This window comes from Phascolarctos cinereus, unplaced genomic scaffold (genome assembly GCF_003287225.1).
Source record: "Phascolarctos cinereus isolate Bilbo 61053 unplaced genomic scaffold, phaCin_HiC Scaffold_726;HRSCAF=1367, whole genome shotgun sequence".
NCBI classification, from domain to species: Eukaryota; Metazoa; Chordata; class Mammalia; order Diprotodontia; family Phascolarctidae; genus Phascolarctos; species Phascolarctos cinereus.
The window spans coordinates 155,684,570-155,707,385 of record NW_027556098.1 but is presented as its reverse complement, the minus strand read 5'-3'; the positions used below and the strand labels follow the sequence as shown (position 1 = coordinate 155,707,385).

Here is a 22,816-nt window from a genome sequence, read left to right as displayed (position 1 = left end):
TGTGTCGAATTGAAATTTTTGTACATTTCAAACAGGTTAAAAAAGAAAAAAGTTAAGAATGGCATCCCTCCAAAACCTATATGAACTGATGCAAAGTGAAGTGGGAAGAACAGGGAGATATTGTTCGTGGTTACAACAATGCTTTGATAATGATCAATTGTGAAAGACTTGATTACTCTGATCAATTCAGTGATCCAGGACAATTCCAAAGGACTCTTGATGAAAAAATGCTATCCACCTCCAGAGAGAACTGGTGAATTCAGTGAAAATTAAAGTATGATTTTCCCTTTTTGCTTATTTTTCTTGCTTTGGGGGAAAATATGGCTAATGTGGAAATATGTTTTACATGATTTCACATGTATAATTGATATCATTTTCCTTGCCTTCTCAGTGGGTGTGGGCAGGGGAGAAAGGGAGAGAAATTGCAACTCAATATTTAAAAAAGGAAAAATGTTTAAAATAAATAATATTTTTTAAAAAAAGAAAAAAGAATAGTAGCCGTCTCTGAAGCCTTCAGCTCATATTATTACCTTATGAAAGGAAAACTGACCAAGCTTAGGAAAATGGCCTACAATTTGGATTTTCTTATAATTTTATAGGACCCTTTACTAAAATAAAAACTGAATGAGAGATACACTAAAAGTACCAAAGAGCTTTCACACAGTAAATAAAAGTAAAGATCAAAAGTAGATTTAGCCTTTGCATAATGTCAGTGCTCTATTCTATCTGACTTGGTTTAAAATGAAAAACAAAAATATCCTCTGTATCTTACTCAATTCTATTAATTTGAGCTGCTATTCTCAAAGATATGTTGGCAAGGTTCATATTTTTGCTATAAAGCGTTATGAATTTGGAAAGAGTCTGGAATCTTAGGGCCACAAACGGATTTAAGAGCATATCCCATACACTTTCACTTTACCCCAACAGACTCCCAAAAATATTGCTTTAAAATAATTTTATTCATGACGTAAGCATACATTCAAATTTTACTGACTGCATGATCTTTTCCAAATACCAGGTCACATTCACAGCGTGTGTTCCATCCTTGATCCACTAAACATACTGCCAAGGCAGCAACAAGAAAACAAGGGCACACTGTACAGCGAGGGGCAATGAGGACACATCTACAAGTAGGAATTTTACACAAAATTTTGGCCTGGATCACATTTTAGTACATTAGTACAGTATCAAAAAATTGAAGAATATATTTAAAGTTATTTTCAGTGAAGTTAAATATATAGTTACCAGAAAGAATCGATTTAGGGCAAAGTTCTATGGAAAAATAGATCAACTACATGAAATGCTAGGGTTTAAAATAAAAAACCCAACAAAACATCAAGAGTTAACTGGTATAATCAAGATTTCCACTGAGTATGAACAATAGATTAAGCAGTTTTAAAATATCCATGAAGATTTTGTGGAATGAAGACACAACCAAGATACCTAGAAATCTGAGTAAATTCCCTATTTTTTATACTTGATAGTAATAAATACAGTTATCTAGTGTTTACATTTATGGTGAGTGTGGGGTAATGCCTTGTTCTTGTAAGAACAGCCATGAAAAGGAATAGAATGTGTACGATATCCTTTCCAGACTGAGCTCCTGTACAGTACACAGCTACCTCAGTTCTTTAAATAAGCTAGGTCAGGGCTGTCTCTTTCGGCAGAAATCTCTCAATCTATTCAAGCATTTAAAATGCTTGGCTGCCTCTTGACATCTCCTCTGTTCCCACCAGGATACATCATAACCACAGCTTGATGATATAGGTGAATCTTTCAGATGCTGGTTTAATTCCCTGAAAGGTGATTCTTGATCATTCAACAGAACAGTGTCCTCTCCATGCCGTCTGTCACTTGCTGACACAATCTCCCTCCCTCTCACAGAAGAAGAGTTTAGCATTACCTCTGAAGACATCGATAAGACAACTCTTAAAAAAAAACAATCAGAAGAATGAGGTGTCAGCTGAAAAGGCCCCTGCAAGTCTGAAGTCCTCCTTGGTGAGCACACTGTACATGCGCTGGGGCAGAGCTTTGGAGTAGGGCGCAGGCCGGGGAACAGTGGTACGCAAAATAAGTTCCCGGCCTGCAGGCGCTGGGAAGTCTGACCCTGAGTTCTGCCTCCGTTCTTCAGAAGAGCTTGTCCTTTTCAGTTCCTCCTCCACTGGAGCCATGCTTGCAGCCTTAAATAGAATCAGATGTGGAATTCATAACGACATCAAAGGCAGAACTTGGAATTTTTTTAAAAAGCAGATGATTAAACATGATAGTAGACACTAAAATGTTTCACATTACTCACTGATGCATTCAGCTATGCTATGGTTACTGACTAGCACAACACAGAAGCTTGAAATATGGCAACAGCCTAAGAGTATAAATAAATTGGAGGAAAACAGGGAGATTCTGTAAAAAAGATGGGCAGATTCAGCTCTCCAAAGGAGTGAGAGTCATGAAACTGCATCTCCCTTGAGTTTTTTTACAGCTAGTAACTCTAACAGCATTTCTCCCATGAACTCCTGAAGTCTGTTACCCCATACTCCTCAATGATATGAGTGACAAAGAGAATTCCCTAATGAGACTATTGAACACAGAAATTAACCCCGTCCCTTCAAAGCTCAGATCTCTTCTTTCTGAGGTCCAAACTCATTAGGGAGAATTTGTTTCCTTTATAGGGTCCTCTCACATGGCCCATAAGTAAGTTATGTTGCTGCCACATGATGGCAGCCACTAAAGCATAATCCTATAAAAGTTCTGAGTGTCAAAGGGATGTACTTCTTTCATGGACTATGCATTTACATATGTTCTTCTAGTTTGAAATTAGTCTCCTGTACTTTTAAATAAACTACTACCATGAGAAAAACATTTTTATTTAAAAAGAAGAGACAAAAATCACAATACCATAGAAGGACACCCAGAAGTAAATATTTTGAGACTTCTAAAGAAGCGGCTGGCTGTGTGACCTTGGGCAAGTGTCACAATCTCCCAGTGCCCATGCCCCCAAAACTCTAGAAGACTCTAAGTTACAGAACAGCTGTCAATCTGTACTGGTAGGGGGAGTTTCCTCACACCAATGACATCACAGGTCCGGACCCAGAGAAAAAGAGAAGTGATTAGTCTTAATGACCTATATGAAGTAGGAGGGATGGAAAGGAAGAGTATGAGGGACAAAGGCTATTTGTTACCTCATCAGAAGATTCAGTCAGCTTGAGAAAGGGTGAGAAAAGAAACAGTGATGAAAAAGAAACAAGCAAGATGGTTTATAAGGGGATAAACGAGAGATTTCACGATTGTTTCAGAGACAGCATGCACTGTATTCAGGAATGTGTTCCTGTCAAAAGAATATTGGGACAAACAAGAATACAATACACACATATACAGTTTATACAAAGGGTGTCAAATAGAATAGAAACATTCTATTTCATGTTTACTCCATGCATCTGACAGCCCAACTGGGATAGAAAGTTAGGAATTAATGTTGGCTAATTAGGAACTGAGACAATTAAAATCTAGTTTTTACACTGGATGAGCATAAGTGAGAAATAAAGTGTTTGTGACTCAGGAAATACACTTATCTCTTGAATTTTAAAAGCTACTTTAACTTCATGTTAAAGAACTTTAGCAAGACTAAGAAAAATGAAGCTTTTTGGATGCATTTTCAGAATATATGAACACATGCCGAATTATTATCCTCAATATGAAACAATGTGATGAATTTGATTTAAATTTTACCATTTTTAGGAACAGGGTAAAATATACATGAACACTGCCGTGTAGATAAGAAAGATTAGTGAAGCTGTGAAAGCCCTTCCTGAAATCTGATTAAAAAAAAAACCAGATTTGTAACAGTCTAAGTTTGATTTTATAGTAACACAAATTGTTTATCAATTATTCAAAGAAAAGTAGTTGTGTGAATAAGCTTGAGCACTGTTTTGCCTAAGTTTTACCCCCTAAACCTGAAAATGTACTAACCAGATACTTATGATTCTGACTCATAATTCTGAGCATTCACTACACACTAAAAATTTTTCTTAACATCATGCAATGCATACCAGTTTCCACAAAGAAATATAATCCATAGGATTTTTTAAATATATAAGAATGTAAATTATATTCTTCAAAGCAGCAAGAGGATATACTGCAAAATACTAAGTGAGAAAAAACATTGGCAATAACTAGGGGAAATGCTCATGTCCTTCTGGCCAGTGTGCTGGGAAAAGTTAAGCTAAGTTTTAAAATGAAGTGCTTGGCTTTGTGCCAAGAAATAAATAATAATTTAAATAGAAGCTTCTATTGTTTTCTAGGACACTGATTTACAAGGATACATGAAATCCCTGAGATTTTGAAATTTAGAGACTTCACCCCTAATTAATCACATTTTTCAACATTTGCTAGCCTACTCATTCTAAATAACAAGTTATGGATGATCCCAACTATGTAAAATCAAAATGTATTAAATAGATGATAAAGAATTTAAAAATTATTTTTCCACAGTATAAAGACATTAAATTATCTTCTAATTTGACTCTAAGAAAAGTCAAAGTTGGGTCATTTGCTACCAAGGGTCATCCCTAGGAAGGTGACATGCACTTAGCACATTTTTTTAGTCTGTGCTTTTTCTAAGTATCACTAAGACTCAAAAGACCAGCCCTGAAATGAGGGTTATCCCTGAGATAATGGCAGCTGTTTAAAATACAAAAATATCTTTTTTTGTCAAGCACTCAGCAGAGAGAGAGAGAGCGAAAGAGAAAGAGAAAACCTGTGTCAAATATTATTATCATCAATTTGATATTAACATATTCAAAGCTCAATGTTTTAAGAGTATCAAGGGGTACCATCTAATATTTAATGCTACAGTTTTGAAATCTGGCTTCCTTCAGGTTACTTGTTTTGGAGGATGAGGACTCTGATCTGTGATTTCATTGGTCTAGAGAATCCCCAGTGAGCAAATTCCCTCTACCAATGCAGACTTGCAATTCTCTTGCATCTTACAGTCTTGCAGAGTTGCCTGGGGAGCTAAGAAGTAAAGTGATTTGCTGGAGGTCCCATACAAAATGTGGATCAAAGGCTGCACTTGGGCCCAAGTCTTCCAGAATTGAGGACAGCTCTCTATTCACTATACCACCCATGTAGTCTCCCTCTGACCACCATATTGGAAGGCTGTTTTGTTATTAAACAAAATAAATAATAGACACGATATTCATCATGAATACCTCCAATTTATATGTAGCCCATTACGATTCTTAAAAGTTCCTTTCCAAGAAGCAGATGATTAAGTTTAATATTCAAACTTATTATTTAACTCATTTGCTAAAATTTTTGTTGATGGCTTTATTAGGATTTAAAAGTTGTAGGAAAAACTATATCCGGTCTGCAAGAAGCACACACCTGGACTGCATTATCTAGTAACTAAGGGATTAAATGTTAGTTTCTTCCAGTAATGCTTAGTCCCATGCCCTTTTTATCTACAATGATCCACCAAGTCCTAAGCGTGTTTATTTTACAAAGTAGGCCAATACAGTAGGCAACTGGATTAAATTTTTATAGGAGTCCGGAGCAAATGTTTACATGAGGACTTTTCAGCATCTTTCTCATGCCCTGCGCGCGCGCGCAGCGCACACACACACACACACACACACACACACACACACACAGACTCACAAGGCTACAGAAATCTCTCTATACTCATTCACAGCTAATGCACAGATTCAGAAACAGATAAGTTGCTGAATAACTGGCATCATTCAGAAGACAGAAATGTTTTTCCATAAATGTTTTAGAGGTTCGAAAAGGCCTACGGCATAGTAAATAAACAATCCTGCATACCCTCTGAGCATTCACAAACAGCTTATGAATGATACTCCCAGCATGTCCTCTTCCTGCACCAATGACTGACACTTCAGGCTGTTCCAAGAGGCAACTCACAAACCTGCATGAAACAAATCATGAAAGCATGGAAGGCAAATAGCTCAGTTCATAGTTGTATCAATCCTCCTAAATTAATTTTCTTGACAAGAAGACCTCAAATGGATGCTTGCAAAATCCACCAAAACTAAAGTGGAAATCTTGTCACCGGTAGAAACTGACATTTTAAAATTAAAATTGAAATCAATGTATATAATCTTACTGATTTTTGGATAACTCATAAAACTTGAAAAAAACCTAGCTTTATTCAAGTTCAAGGAGACATACGCAACATATTCTTTCAAAATAGCAGCTTGGGAAATTATACACTAAAATATGAGTTCAATTTTTAAGATGATAACTAAGTTTTATTTGTCTCAAATAGAAAAGCTTCATCTCTCCAGTTCTCACTCTTTCCTCAGGAGAGAGTGGTTTGGTGCAGGTTTTTTTACGTCTCCTGTTGGACAAAATCTCAACTGTAAATTGCACCATTATGTGCATGTGTCATTGTGCTCCCAAAAATATATCACAGATAATGTATGGTGGAACTAATGAAGAGTCAGAGGCGCAGAACCACCAGAAACGCACCATCTGTTCACTAATTCACATACTGCTGCTTGGAGATGAATTACTTGATAGGAACCTACTCTTTTTACTGACAAGGAAGGTATCAAGGGCAAGGTGGTGTGATAAATTTCATTCAACAAAAGACTTAAGATAAACTCAAGTCAGGAACACATGTAAAACTCTATCAAATGCTCAAAATCACAGAATTTGAATTTGAGGCGACCTTCAAAGAGAGCCAACCTATGCCCAAAAGGAATCTCCATAAAATCTCTATATTCACAAGGAATTCCTAGTTCTTGGCTATAATAGTCTGCTAATATTGTAATACTTTCAAATACTATTTCACAGACTTATAGAATAATAAAGATGGAAAGGACCCTAGAGATTTATCTAATCTAATTCCTTCATTATACAGATAAGAAAAGTGATGCTCAGAGACACAAGGTGATTGACCCAAGGACACAAAGCTCGTTAGCAGCAGAGCTAGAAATAGAAACTTGTCATCTTATCAACTGATATTCCCACTACACAACTCAATTCATGGGAGAGTTCACTGAAATAGGATTTGTTGCTTTTACCATCAGTACTCATATATAAAACTGACAGGCCATGTGGCCCTCACCTTTCTAGATCTTCCCTTTCTTCCTCTTGTTCACATTTCTCAGTTCCAAACTTGGCTTTTAACGAACGTGCTCTGGCAATAGTAGCCTCCACATTAGTAATCTGATTGATGATTTCCTACACATTGGAAAGAAGAAATGCATACACAGAAACAAAACAAAAAGCAAAACCTTCTTTAAAAATTATTATATTGTGAACTGATAGAACCATTCTGGAGAGCAATTTGGAACTATGCCCAAAGGACAATCAAACTGTGCATACCCTTTGATCCAGCAATACCACTTCTAGGTCTGTATCCCAAAGAGATTTTTTTAAAAAAGGTAGGGGGAGGGGAAAGGACCTACTTATACCAGTATATTTATAGGAGCTCTTCTTTTGGTGGTAAAGAATAGGAAATTGAGGGGATGCCCATCAACTGGAGAATGGCTAAACAAATTGTGACATATGAATGTAATGGAATACTACCATGCTATGAGAAATGACAAGCAGGATGATTTCAGAAAAACCTGCAAAGACTTACATGAATTGATGCAAAGTGAAGTGAAGCAGAACCAAGAGAACACTGTACGCAATAACCTCAATATTGTATGATGGACAGTGAATGACTTGGCTATACTCAGCAATACAAAGATCCAAGACAATCTCAAAGGACTCACGATGAAAAATGCTATCCATATCCAGAAAAAAAACTGATGGGAGTCTGAATGCAGATCAAAGCATGCTATTTTCAGTTTATTTCTTTTTGGTGCTTTTTTCTTTTTGTCTGTTTCTTCTTTCACAACATGAATACTATGGAAACAGGTTCTATATGATTGCACATATATAACTTATATCAAATTGTCTACCCTCTTAGGGAAGGGGAAGGGGGAGTAAGGGAAAAAATTTGGAACTCAAATTTAAAAAAAAAATGTTAAAATTTGTCTTTACATTTAATTGGAAAAAATAAAATACTATTAAAAATTACTATAAAGCAAGAAAGGCAGTTGGCAAAAACATATGACTACATGGGGAACTTACCTCCAATTTCTTGTCTTCTGGATTAGGGAATCGTAAAACTTTACTGGAATGGGATATTATCTGCTTTATGATTTTCTTAACTGAAGAAATGTTTTCCAGAGTTTCTGTTTTTAAAAACACCACACCCGTTATTAAATAAGTGAAATATATATATCTTAATTTGAAAAATGTGTGATTAATTAATCAAATGAATGACTTACCTTCCTCCTTTACTTTAAGTACAGCCGCATGGATCACACAAGGTAAGAGATGCCTTGCAAGATCTGCAGGTTTCTGGACTGCCAAATAGTGCAGCACCTGTAGAAAATGTGCATAGTGAATAACACTGCTGTAGTTGGAGGTCACAGGCATTCTTGGCACAGCTTCGCCCTATTTGTGTTCACGGTATGCAAAACAATAAATTCCTTAGTAAAGGAATATCATACTCATTTCACAACTGCCTGAGACATTCTTCCTGTGAACAAAAATTAATTACAAATGTAAAAGTATGACTATTACAAAAAGTTTTCCAGCCTAGAAATGTGGCCTATAAACAGTCCCTATGGAAAAAAGGTCAAAACAAACAAAAGAAAAAACCCTACCATTCTTTTTTTTACTAAGTCAGCATAAATTGTGGGATGATGAGCAGCTACCTCCAACACTAAAATAAAGCCATAAAGATAAATGAAAAGCCACACCTTGGCTTAATGGCATGCATTCTTTTATGTCAAATGTATTCCTTATCATTTGGTCAGTTTGCAATTAATTTTAATGTTTACATTCCAAAGGTAAAAATAAAAAAATAAAAAACCCACTTCATATTCCTAAAAAAGCTACTTTGGGGGGGAAGATGGTTGGAATTTGACATTTTGCTTCTCAAAAGTGCTCAAGTTATCATGATAGTATACCAAGCTGAGAGTCAAATACTGCAAAAATCATCTTAATATGCTAGAAATATAGATCGTATCATCAATTACCTTTTCTGCCTCCCGAGTGTCATCAAATAGTCTCCTTTGCCGTCTAGCAGGAACTGGCTTAGCTGTTTCCCAGGCCTCCACCCACATATTGCTAGGAATCTTCATTCGGGCACTCAACTCTCCTTTGAGAATCACATTGCCTTTTTCATCAACCACTTCCTCTTCAACATAATCCCGAGGTGAATACCACCTCACAAAATCCTCCAGGAAGCAACCAGGATTGGCTGCCTAGAATGAAAACCCCCCCCCCCAAAATATAATTTTTTAAATCCACACAATTAAAATTTAAAACCAACAGAAACTGATACTGACTCTACAAAAAAGCCCTTTCACCAAGAGCCTGTTTTTATTACTTATACCATTTCACTATGTAAGTGTGGTTTTTTACCTAGAATAAGTCAGGTGCTAAAACACTAAATTTGTTATTCCAATATTACAAAAAAAAAAAAAAAAAGAAAGAAAAGAAAATATGGAAACATTTCTATTTGACAAGTTCAGAAATCACCACTTGACATAAACTGAAAATAACTATAAGAATCTGTTAGGTAAAACTCAGTTTAAAATTACAATCTACCACTGAATAATAAAAAAGCCATTAAATACACTTAAGTTATATAAATTTTAAAATACAGAAGATCACAAAATAACAATACAAAGTAAGCATTTTCCCCTGATTTTTTTCCTTCCTAATAAGTCAATATTGGTAATACAATAAATTTTGGCTACTCTCAAAATTGTTTTATTCTGCTATGAAGGCCTGACACTTTATATACCCAATTACCATTCACATAAATCGTTCTGGGACTGAAACTCAAACTGTAATTTCTCAGGATTAAGGAAATCAAATTGACTAGTAAAACGCTTTATCTACTGGATAAAAAAGTTAGTAATGATACGTACTAAAAACCTTAAAGTAAGTCTAATTTTGAGCCTGAAGATGAAGAGAGGACAACATGTTATTTATATAATAAGATAATACTACTTCAACTATATGCTGCAAACCTGCTGACAACAAAATGTTGATGTTAAAGCACGGAAACATTTTTTGCTAAAACTTGCATCAATATATTAATTTGAGGACTAAAGCTGCAAATGCCACCTTTTTTGTTATTTCCCCCACCTCACCATTCTTCGTTTTAGTCTTCCTGTTTGGAAGTGCCACACTGAAACGCCAACAACAGCAAATAGCTTTGCACTCAAAGCATTAACAGAGAAGTTCCAAGAAGGTGAAAACCAAAACTAAAAATAAAATACAGTCACTCACAAGGTGAAAATGGTCTGCTCCTGGAAGAATCCAAAATGGCCCATTTTCCCTCGTTCATCTACATTTGTCTCACAAGTCCTTTGTTTACTTTTCCCTTCAGCTTAAGAAACCTTCCTGTGAGGATATGGAAGCCATGGGAGCATGTTGCCTGGGTGCCAACAAAAGGGGCTTCTAGAGGATGTGGTGAGATCCACAGCAACAACAAACCTTTATTATATAGATAGCAACTGGTTAAGATGATGAATGATATGGAGTTGTCCAGGATTCACTCCCAAAGGGCATCTGTGTGATATAGTATACAGAGCACCAGATGCGGAGTCAGGAATCCTGGGCTTCAGGCCTGGTTCTGCTATTTTCTGCCTAGATGGCCACAGACACAGCCTTTTATCTCCCCTTCTTCATCTGTGAAATGGCTCAGGTTTAAGGTCCTTTCCAACCATCACATTATCTGTACCAGGTCTTAACTCAGCACATCATACAACCTCTTTCATTCCTTAAATATACTGTACTTGGGAAAATTTTTTTTTTAAATTTCAGATATATAATTTGAAATGACTTGCTTTATCATTTTTATGTTATTTAATTTGAACAAAGCTACATGTATGTTTGGAAGCAATGTACTTCTCTGCACAAACAAAAGGAGGAAATTGCCAGATTCACATATGAAAATGTTTCCATTTTTAACTTTCAAGTAATTATTTGAAGTGTGGTATAGTTCTTTTTGTTAAGCCTTATGAAACAGATTTGAGTGTGTCTTTTGAGGAGAGGGTAGAACTACAAATAAAATCAAAGTCCCTAAGGAAAATAAAATAACTATTACAGCTTTCTGGCTACTTTGGAGGGGCTGACTTTTAGAGCTTCATCCTAGAAATGCTGAAAATAGTCCACAGAATGCTACCCATGGGGTGTACCTTAAAAGACTCCATATCCGAGAGCAAACAGGCGCTCTGCATGCGGGCCCGGAGGTGAGCACCTTCTGCAGATGTCCCCAATTTAGCCAGGACCTCAGACTGCTCTTCTAGCAGATCTTCTGTCATAGGGGCTGGTTCCTGGGAAGTACAAAAGGGCAGAATTGCAAACAGCTTCCCTCTATAGAGCACTCCCTCTAGAAGAGGACCATAAAAATAGAATAAAGACAATTATTTTACCTCTAACAAGATTCAATTTCTAATAGAAGTAAAAGAGATGAAAGCTTTTTTAAACTGTCTTCAAAAACAACAAACTTGGCACAAGGGTAAATGCGATTTTAACTCTCCAAATAAGATCATGGAGGTCTACTCTAAGAATATCTGCATTTAAAAGGTAGAAAGCCATGTCCAGAGGCAAACATTTTGCGGCCTGTTAAGATGAAAGACCTAAAGTAAAATGTTATTGTGCATTACTAATCTAGACTAGACTACTGCAAATAATTCCTAATATGATCAACTAAAAGATGAATGGTTTTTTTTAAAAGAGTTAAATACTTTATCTGCATCACAGCAAATGGCTCTTCCCCAACCCAAAGCTACCAAATAAGTAGGATCTGATGCTAAAAGATGAGTCTCTAGTTCAGCTCAGTTTCAAGGATATTATAATTAATGTTCCCATGAGAAGATTTCTGTTTGTTATTGAGGTGAGAGAAAAATTAAATGCTTCCTAAGCACAAACAAAAAAGCAGCAAAGGCATATTTGATGGGAAAAATAAGAATGCCACAGTCATTAAGAAGGTGACCTGACAACAGAAATTTCTAGGTAACGATTCAAAGGCTTTTAGGAATATTCACTGAGAGTCAATTCATTCAAGTTCTGGACCTAAAAGATACAAGATGCACAGATCTAAAGAATTACCACAACCTATTTGCTTTGTCCTTTAGGCACAGAATATTGAAATTTCTATTGTAGGAAAATCAATAAACACTTAATAAGGGCTAAGTCCAGGGACTGTGCTAAGTGATGGAAACACAAAGACAAAGTACCTTCTCTCAAAGAGCTTAAGCCCACATATGAGTATAAACAAAATAATAGACACAAAATGAAAACAAGGTTGTTTTGGGAAGAAGAATCCTAGCAGCTGAGGGGATCAAGAAAAACTTCATGAAAAGATAGTGCTGCAGAGCAGGGGGATGGGTGAGGTATGGGGCTTGGATGTCTGAAACCAGGTATCAGGAAAAATACAGGTGAGGAGGAGGTGCATTCCTGGCATGAGATATAGTCAGTTTGTTGTTTCTGAAGACAGTTAAAAAAAACTTTCATCTCTTTTACTTCTATTAGAAATTGAATCTTGTTAGAGGTAAAATAATTATCTTTATTCTATTTTTATGGTCCTCTTCTAGAGGGAGTGCTCTGTAGAGGGAACTGAGAGATATCGTAACATAGTAAAGCAAAGAAACCAATGTGGCTTGAATATTCAATGTGAGGATTACAATGTAAAAAGACTGGAAATGTAATGGGCATAAGCCATAGCTCACAAATTTCTGTCAGGAGACAAAAATTTAAGAATTAAAAAATTAAATCAATGCTTCTTTCTTCAATCAAGCCAAATAAAATTTGTGCTTGACTTGCTGTCACCCACTAAACTTCCATGTTCGTTAAATCTGAAAATACCTTATCTGCTCATGGCCTGCTTTAGATATTCTGCTCAGTCTTCTGCCAGCATCCTCAAATCATGTTCTTTGACCTCACCTCAACCTCCAATTCCTCCACCCCTTAGTTCTTTTCCACATCATCTACATTCTTCCTCCTTTCCTCATCTTGAGGACTTGGTGACAACTTATTCTTCTCTTGAGACCCTTGACCCTTTACCCTATTGATGACCTTGCCCTGCGCCTAGCCCTTGCCTTGGATTACTCCTATAATCTCCTGACTTTACTTCTAGTCACATTCTGCTGAATTTAGCTGAATGGGTCAACTACAAATTTATGTTACATAATTCTAATTGGGCTTTCACTGCAGGAAGCAATTCTTTATCACCAACCTAACTGATTCACTATCCCTCTCACCACCATCATGACTTTTCTAGACTTCACCTCTCCTCAAACCTCTCATGGCTCTCCTTCCTCCTAGTCTCTCAGCTGAGAAACATGTTTCTCTGAAAAAATAAGGCTATATACAGAAAGCCCTCTCTTATCTCCCTTCCTCATTTCATACCACTCAGATGTCTTCTGTATCTATCTTTTCTTTCCCTGCCATTACAAAGAGACAAACCCTCAAAATGCCCAAGTGATCCCATTTCATCTCATCTTTTCAGCTAATTACTCCCTCTATAATCTCTACTCTCATTAATCTTCAGTCTCTCCCTGCAAACTAGTTTACCTCCCTATTGATAACAAACTTGCCCACGTCTCCCTACCTCCTCATAAAACCCTCACTTGATCCATCTGTCCCTGCTATCTACTGTCCCATACTTCTCCTCCCTTTTGGGGCTAAACTCCTTGAGAAGTCTACAATCACTGCCTTTCTTTCTTTCCTTCTCACATTCTTCTTAACTCCCTACAGTCCGGCTTCTGACATCATTCACCTCTCTCCAAAGTACCAATGATCTCTTAATGGACAAATCCAATGGCCTTTTCTCAGTTGTCATCCTCCTTGACCTCTTGGCAGCCTCTGACACTACTGATCACCCTCTTTTCCTTGATACTTTCTTCTTTTTAGATTTTCAGCACACGTACTACTCTAACCTGGTTCTCCTCTTATCTGTCAGACCACTCCTCAGTCTCCTTTAATGGAGTTTTATTCCATGTCATTCATTCCTGCTAATCATCAGTGTCCTCAAAGCTCTGTTCTGGATCCTCTTCTCCACATGTACTATTTCCCTCGGTGATCTCATCAGCTCCCATGGATTCACTTATCATAATTACCTTGATTCTCAGATCTATTTATCTAGCCCAAACCTCTCTCCTCACCTTCAGACACATCTCCAACTACCTATTAGACACCCTGAATTAGATGTATCACAGACATCTTACGTTCAATATGTCCCAAAGTGAACTCATTATTTCTCCCCCTTACCTTCAAAATTTCCCCTCTTCGTAATTTTCCTATTACTATGAAAGGCACACCAAATCTTCCCAGTCAACCAGGCTCACAACCCAGGTGTCATCATTCTCACTCGCCATATCCTGTTGCCAAGTCCTGTCAATTCTACCTTTGTAACATCTCTCAAATACATTCCCTACTCTCCTCTGACACTTCCTCTCTGGTACAGGGCCTCATCACCTCATGTCTGGACTCCTACGACAACCTGTGTCTCCCTCCCTCAAGTCTCTCTCCACTCCAGTCCACAATCCAAGATGCCAAGATGATCTTCCTAAAATGCTGGTCACCCTCCTGTTTAATAAATTCTGGTAGTTTCCTAACCTCCAGGATCAAATAAAAAAAGTCTCTATTTTCAAACGAATTAACGTATGTAAAGCACTTTTGCAAATCTTAATGTTGGTTAATTCTAGTTACTGTTATTATTATTTGGCATTCAAAAGCCTTCATAACCTAGACCCCTTCTACCTTTCCAGTCTTCTTACAGCTTACTCCACACCCCATCTACTCTGTGCCTCCTAGACTATTCCTTGCACAAGACACTCCCTCTCTTGATAGACTCTGAATTTTCAGTGGCTGTCCCCTAACTAGAATTCTTTACCTCTTCATCTCTGACTCTTAGCTTCCCTTCTTCAAATCCCAGCTCAAATCCCTCCTTCTGCAAGAAGTCTTTTCCCAATTCCCCATTACTATTTTCCCTTGTAATGATCTCCAATTTATCCTGTATATATCTTGTTTGTGCACAATTTTTTTTTGTTGCTGTTTACCTATTAGACTATTAAGTCTTTGAGAACAAGGGCTGTTTATTGCCTTCCTCTGAACCCCCAGTGCTTAGCACAGTGCCTGGCATGTAGATAAGTGCTTAATAAATGCTTGTTGACTTTGCTAAAATCTCTTGTCTCTACATTCCCTGACCCCACACTGGCACCTAAAAAACCTCTACTGCACAATTTCCATGCATATGTTAGCATTCTCACATCAAAGAACTTCGAACTGGGCCTTAGCTGAAAATCAGAATTAAACATAAGACTTAACATTCAGGTTTGTGATATGATGACACAAAGATAAAACGCAAAAGTAAAAAATGACTGATCCACTGCCCACCTGTGTTACTGGAATGTAGAGAGGTTCCCCTGTATGCAGCAATGTAAGTTTTCCATGTTGATGTAGGCGTCCTTCTGGCTTTAAACTTGACAATTCTTTGGCCCCTCCTTTCTTTCCACTCTCTTGTCCATTTCCCTTCAGTTCCTCTGTATCACTTAAACATTCAAAATACTCTTCTTCACTGTCACTCCAGGAATCCCAAGATTTTCCCACCTCTCCCTTTTCCTTATCTGTATCTTTTACATGATCCTGCCCAGAATCCCCTGCAGAAGCACTAGAAGCATGATCAGAAAAAGTGGACTTTTTTCCTTCATCTCGGGCTCTCTTCCTTTCAATACAACAATTTAACATCTAGGGAAAATGGAAAACATTTACATTTTGTTTAAAAATATATGCCTATATAGCTCTCAGCTTCCAAATCATTTCTCTCTACCCCTTCCATGTATCATGAAAGCAATGTCAAGGTTGACAGGGAGCATGAGGGCAATAAGCAACATAATGACAATTTTTATCAGAACACGTTCCTTAATAAAATCACTAATTAACACACTGATTAGAAGATATTTACCTGAAGTTTTTGATGCAGCAAACAACATCTAAGGTCTGGGACTCCATTAGCTAATCTAAGGAAAGACAGCAAATAAAAGAATATATTTATAATTTTACTAAAACTATTACTGAATTATGTATTTTTCATGGTACCGTAAATTTTTAGTCATATTTAGGAAAAAAACAAACTAGAAACATTTTAGGTAACAAGAGGACTACATGAAGTTATTTTTGTTTGTATTCTGTGCTCAGAAAGGAGGATTATGACATCAGGGAGGTAATGCCTGGACATGAAAGTGAATTGGATTTAAGTGAGGGAGGGTGTGCAAAGTCACCAGCCTGACTTTCTTTTCCAGAGCCATCTGAACCCAGTAGCAAGATACAGATCAGGACAACTGGAGATGGCCCAGGAAGCAGTGGGGGCTCTAGATTTTTTTTAAGCTAAGGTCTTTCCCAGGTCTCAGACTGACTCAATGAAGTAGAAGTTGAAACCTTAGGAGGAGTCACATTTTCAACTTCTGCTACATCCCTGTCTCCATACCACTTAAGCAAACACAAAGCTTCAGTACAAACAAGTTCAAACAAGAACATCCCAAGGTTTGGGAATTCAAGTGAAATTCTTTAGCTCAGTCACCAAATCCAACAGTAATGGAAAGTCATTCCACAATATACCCTCCTAGAATGAATGACTACAAGCATAAGCTAGAGGGAAAAAAGGCGTCTACCTTCTTTCTGCCACCCACACAGGTTTCAAGGTTACCAGGGACCCTAAAAACACCCTAAAAAACACCAGCTCACAACTATCATTCTTGACAAGTGACAAGATCACAAGGCTACCTGCCCTTATCCTAACAGGTCTGAGGACTAGCTTTCCTTGCTAGATCTCAAGTCAAAGAGCAGCAAAGAAACCAGAGAAAGACAGGGTCCAGTAGAGAGGCATGTGTGATTGCTTAATCACACATGAATTACATATTCACCTCTGTTCCATTCTTACCCTTCTCCAATCCTTCCTCCATGAAGATGCCCAAATAATCTGCCGCAAGCACCACCTGCTTTAAAATTTTCAGTGGTTCCCCACTCTCTCCTTAAGATAGATCCTACCTAATCTAATAATCCAATCCAACACACATTTATTGAGTACCTGCTATGTGCCAGGCCCTATGCTGAATGCTGGGGATACAATTAATAAAAAGATAGTCTCCACCTTCAAGAAGCTTATAATGAAATGAAACAAGCATTTAGATAAAATATAAATTCATTAGCCTGGTATTTAGATAAAATATAAATTCATTAGCCTGGTATTTAAGGCCCTCAAAAATCGGGCTCCAACTTATCTCTCCAGCTTTATTCATACTAAGTCTCCTTAATAGACTCTCTAGTCCAGCCAAATTAGACTATAGCTGTTCCCTAAACTCCATATTCCATCTTCTACCTCCATACCTCCCCTCTGATGGTTCCCTTACATCTTGGAATATAGCCCTACCTCTACTCTACCTCTCAGAATCCTTGACTTCCTTCAAGACTCAGTCCAGTAACCACCTTCTCCCTCTATTTGTTAGGGGCTCTGTCTCTTCAAATCATCATGGGTTTTAATTTTTTTTTTACATTCTACACCCCCCTGGGTAAAATAAAAGTTTCTTGAAGGTTTTTTGTTTTATTGTGTCATTAGTATGTTATTATGTTTTTATTATATTACATATACCATTATAATAAAATATTATTATATTGTAACATAATTATTATAATATTAGTATATTAGTTTTAGTTTTGTATCATTAGTATGCCTAAAGTGGGTACTTAATAATAGGTACTTAATAAATGTTTATTTTAGTATCTCTGGGTTATCCATTATTTTAGATCAATTTTGCCACAGCTATTCATCTTTATCATGAATTTTGTAAACTACAGCCAATTACACATGATCATACACATCCCAAATCTATAAACAAGTTGTTTTCCTCAAACAAGATGACCAGTGTTGGGATTTTTCAATGAAAGTTCAAACCAAAAATGCTAAAATATGAAATCTACAAAGATATTTTAAACAAAAATTAAAGGTGGTGCAGTGGATAGAGCACTGACTTTTCAGTCAGGAGGACCTGTGTTCAAATCTGGCCTCAGACACTTACCAACTGTATGACCCTGGGCAAGTCACTTAACTCCAAATGCCTCAAAAAATGAACAAAAAACTAGAAGTAAACAAAAATTAATCTTACCTCTTGTTTATGTAAGAGACTATCATTCAATTCAATTCAACAAACATTTACTAAACCACCAAATACATATGCAGTCAGAAAAACAAAACAGTTCCTATTCTCAAGGAACTTAAACTCCTGGTAGGATGTGACATGTAAAGAGAAGTGTACACATGATTATCTGAGGAGGTAGAGAACACTAACAACATGGGGGTAAGGGGTGGGTCAGGAATGGCCTTCCTAGAAGAACTGGTACCTAAGATGAATCTTGAAGGAAGGCAAAGATTATAAGAGCTGCCAAGTAAGGAAGGCAGGCATTCTAGGCATGGGAAACAGCATGTATAAAGGCACAGAAATGAGAGATGAAATGTCAAATTCAGGGAACAACTGCTAGGTTAATTTGACTGAAGTGTGATATGTGAAGAATGATATAAAATAAGTTTGGAAAGGTAAGAGCTATGCTGTGGAGGCATACATATTCAAATGTCAGGCAAAAGAGTTTGCATTTTATCTGTGAGGCAATAAGGAGTCACTGAAAATTTCTAAGGAGAAAAGTCACTTGATCTGACCAGTGAGTTAAGGAATATTAATTAAGCCACTGTGTGATGACTGGAGCAGAGATATTTGAAACATGGAAACCAATTAGGTGGCCATTACAATAGTCTAGGCAAAAGGTGATGAAAATGTGAAATCAGATGATGGCCATGGTTTGCAAAGAGAGGACAGAAATAAGAGATTTCATGGAAGCAGAATTAAACAGAACTCAGGCTGGGGTAGGGAGGGACACAGGGAAGAAAAAGTGAGGGGAAGAGAAGAATAAATAATGACATTAAGGTTGGGCCCTCAATAGAAACAGGAATGACTAAGGGAAAGATTGGGTTTTGGGGAAGATGATCAGTTGTTCTGGATAATGTTAAGTTGAAATGCTAGTCAATGACACATCCAGGTACAGCTATCATGCAGGTAACTGATAACGCAGGACTGAACTTTAGCAAAAAAAAAAAATCAAGATTAGATTTATAGATTTTGGAACAGATGTATTTACCCTGGAATCAGAAAGTTGTTTTCCCATCTGAAGCGCATTTCAAGGACAAATTCTTGCCAGAGATGTGCCACGCCTTTCACCCCTCCATGGTAGAAATTGATCATACAAAGACATAAAGCCAGTTTATATGTCAAACTGTCAGAAGGTGCAGATTTGAATTGATTGTAAAGATTCTAAATGTAAAAATGAAAACAAAAAATTTCTTAAAAGCATATATAAAGTATACTAACCATGAACTAAAGGTTCATAGATTAAAACTTTGACCAAACTAGCATTTACAAGGGTAGCTAACACACAATAGCCTAGCTTATTTATATTTGAAATATAGATATAAACTTGAGTATGTACAGACATATACCTGATAAATCCCTGAGAGAGGTAAGGCCTAGCTATTAAGAACTAGATGTTTCATCTTTTATTTCATAAAGAAGTTTTCTAGTTATTTTCTAGAGTGTAAGAATAAAGATAATTGTAGAGAAACATTTACTTTCAAAAACTCTAAAATGAGGAAAAAAATTGAGCCTTGAACAAGTATTAGAGGCCATTTTTTGGCTGATGGTAGAATTCTCTCCACCCATAAAATGTGTCCATGCCAATTCTATGTAATAAAGGACTCTTATTTAAACTAAAGCATAAGCATTTTCTTATGGAATTGTATAATAACAAGAAGACAATTTTAAAATATAAAATTCTTTTAGAAATTTAGGATAGAGGAAGGGGCTCTCCTAGGATTTTCACTGGATCATAAGACCACAGATTCAGAGCTAGAAAGGACCATAGAGACCACTGACCCTTGCCCCCCTCCACCTCTTCATTTTACAGATAAGGAAACTTAGGCACATAGAAGTTAAACAGCCTGTCCCAGAATTACATAGCCAGCATATCTACAAATTTAAGTTGGAAGAATGCTTTATAATTCAGTCTATTTAGGTTTATTGTACTTTTAATAATAAACTCTCAAATTAACTTACATATTCTTCATTATCTGATGAAGGATTGTTGTTGCCTGTTGAAGTAAATCCATCTAATGGTTTATCAGAAGCAGCATCAGGGAATAGGAACTTAAAAGGAAGAAGAAAACAAGTTGCTTTTAGATTCAAGTTTTGGTATTTCATTTTGCATTTCTTCAAGTTTTTAGTTACACAGGCTGATTTCTGCTATTTGACTTTTCCTGAATTAAAAGTTAAAATATTAGAGGGTTCCAATTACTCTAGCAAACTGGTCTTCTACAACTACTCTTACAGAAATGTGTTTTTTTTTTCCTGACAGCTTAATAATAACACATTTACATAGTGATTTAAGGTTTGCATTGCACTTTTGAAATATTATCTCATTTGATCTTCATAACAACCCTAACAAGTAGGTACTATTATCATTCCCACTTTACAGGTAAGAAAACTGAGACAAACAGAGGTTAAATGATCTAGTAAGCATCTGAGGACAAATCTGAACTCAGGTTTTCCTGATTCCAGGTCCAGTACTCTATCCACTGAGTGTAACCTAGCCACCCTAAATATATAAAAGATATCTATTACTTCATTGGCATATGAAACACCTAAATATCAGATGTTTTTTCAGGAGTAAGGAAGTCCCCTTAGATCTGTTTGTTAGCTGAACAAGAAGTGGACCTAAAATCTTTTCATTTAAATTTCTATCTTGTAAAAGATCATTATTTTAAAAGAGCATTAATGATGTAATTGGAAGAGCTGACTAGATCCTTACAATGTCTATACTCAGAAACAAAGCACTAAGAAACAAAGCTAAGCACTAAATAGGTGCACATGATGAATGAGCTGGACTCTGGATGTTCAAACAAGAGGACTAAACTACATTATGCTATGACAGTGCCATTCTCCTCTCCCAGAAAAAAAAAAGAAAGGGCTAAGGAGCCACCACAATCAATGACAAGGAATAATTCTCCCTAAAAGCCAGAGAAGCAATTAGGTTCTACTTGTCTAGTACTTTTGATGGTTTTCTCAGAAGATCATCCTCAAGTGTAAAATGCAAGCTTTACACAGTACCATAACATAAATACTATGTAAGTACCATATGCTAGCATAACAATAACAACAATAATAAAAAAGCACATACTTACCAAGAGAATCGCATTGAGGACATCATTATTCAATGGTGACTCTTCTACACCCCTGTGCTTTCGAATCTTCTTCTTTGCACTGTGTACCATATTGGTAACTGATAACTTATGGATTGGAACTGGTGCTGGTTCCGTCAGCTTTGACAATGCATGAGTAATATCAACAGTTTCTATAAAACAACAACAATAATTAGCACAAATTATAATGTGTACCAGGGTAGGTTGAAAGGGTAAATAAAGTATGTGGTCATAAAAAGTACTTTAAGTCATTCTTCAAAAATTAGAAAACTCTAAATCAGCTGCTTAAGCTTTCTATGTCAGGATGCAGGGCAAAGGTCTCATAAAATTTTCCTTAATGTGGGCTATAAGAAATCCCAATGAATCCTAAATTCATAATACTTTCATTTTTAAAGTCTCCTAAACTTTTTATGTGAAGATATCATTAAATGTTCTTATAGACCCCCAAACCAAGCTTCTTGGCTTTAGTACATAGACTTAAGAGAGAAAAAGCTGAGCCATAGAATATTAAAAGTCTGAGGAATGTTGGAGGTCATCTAGTTCAACCAATTCTTACCAGAAGCAAGAATTCTCTTTAAAATACCTTTGATCTCTGGTCACCCTAATTACTTAAATATTCCAAGACGTGGAGAACTCAAAACATTCTGAGGTAACCCATTCTAATTTTGGAGAATTCTATTTCTTAAGAATTACCTTATATTAAATTTCAATCTGCCTCCCTAGAACTTTCCTAAATAATTCTTGTTATGTCCTCCAGGGCCAAGCAGAACAAGTCTAATTCTTCTTCCACAACACAACCTTTCAAAAATTTGCAGACCGGGTTTTTTTCTTCTTTAGGCCTAGTTCTTTTAATCAATCACTGTATGACATGATTGCAATTCTTCTTACATTCCTGATTACTCTCTTTTGGACATGTTCACTTTGTTAATGTCTTGCCAAAAATACAGTACCTAGAACAGAATACAAGACTTCTGACCTCCCTCATTTCAACAATATACCATGATTAGGTACCCAAAATAGCATTAGCTTTTTTGGCTGCCATGTCACCCTGGTGACATGTACCAAGTTTTCAGTCCAACATTTTCACATGAGCCAGCTAGTCATGTCCCCTACATCCTGAATTTGTATTGTGAATTTGTGAACCTAAGTATAGGATTTTACATTTATTCCTATAAATTTCCTCTTATTAAATCTGGCTCATTGTTCTAGCTAGTCAATAACTTTTTGGATCCCAATTCTGTCATTCAATGCATTAACTGACCTTCTCCCACTTTTGCACATGTTTTATGCTTGCCATCTATGTCTTTATCCTTTGTTAAAACTCCTGAAAAGAACAGAGTGATGATCAGAGCTCTCTAACTTTGTACTAGACACATTCCCAATTCAAACTGATGCACATTTATTAAGCACTTACAATGTACATGGCATTGTGTAATGAGCTGGGAGCAAGAAAGACCAAACCAACATTCCTTGACT

At 36.6% G+C, this 22,816-nt stretch overlaps 1 protein-coding gene across 3 annotated transcripts in view; it reads right to left on the bottom strand.

The window, feature by feature from the left end:
- Positions 1-940: 940 nt before the first annotated feature.
- Positions 941-22,816, bottom strand: part of RAB3GAP1 (RAB3 GTPase activating protein catalytic subunit 1) — a 96,620-nt gene continuing 74,744 nt past the window's right edge. For all 3 annotated transcript variants that reach the window (XM_021009434.2, XM_021009435.2, XM_021009436.2), the window contains 12 exons: positions 21,323-21,492; positions 20,199-20,288; positions 19,228-19,400; positions 16,007-16,061; positions 15,439-15,789; positions 11,235-11,372; positions 9,060-9,287; positions 8,304-8,400; positions 8,104-8,207; positions 7,088-7,203; positions 5,821-5,923; positions 941-2,180 (listed from right to left, as the gene is read on the bottom strand). In XM_021009434.2, coding sequence (XP_020865093.1) covers positions 1,944-2,180; positions 5,821-5,923; positions 7,088-7,203; positions 8,104-8,207; positions 8,304-8,400; positions 9,060-9,287; positions 11,235-11,372; positions 15,439-15,789; positions 16,007-16,061; positions 19,228-19,400; positions 20,199-20,288; positions 21,323-21,492 — 1,862 coding nt within the window. In that variant the 3' untranslated portion in view covers positions 941-1,943. The remainder of the gene's footprint in view (positions 2,181-5,820; positions 5,924-7,087; positions 7,204-8,103; positions 8,208-8,303; positions 8,401-9,059; positions 9,288-11,234; positions 11,373-15,438; positions 15,790-16,006; positions 16,062-19,227; positions 19,401-20,198; positions 20,289-21,322; positions 21,493-22,816) is intronic.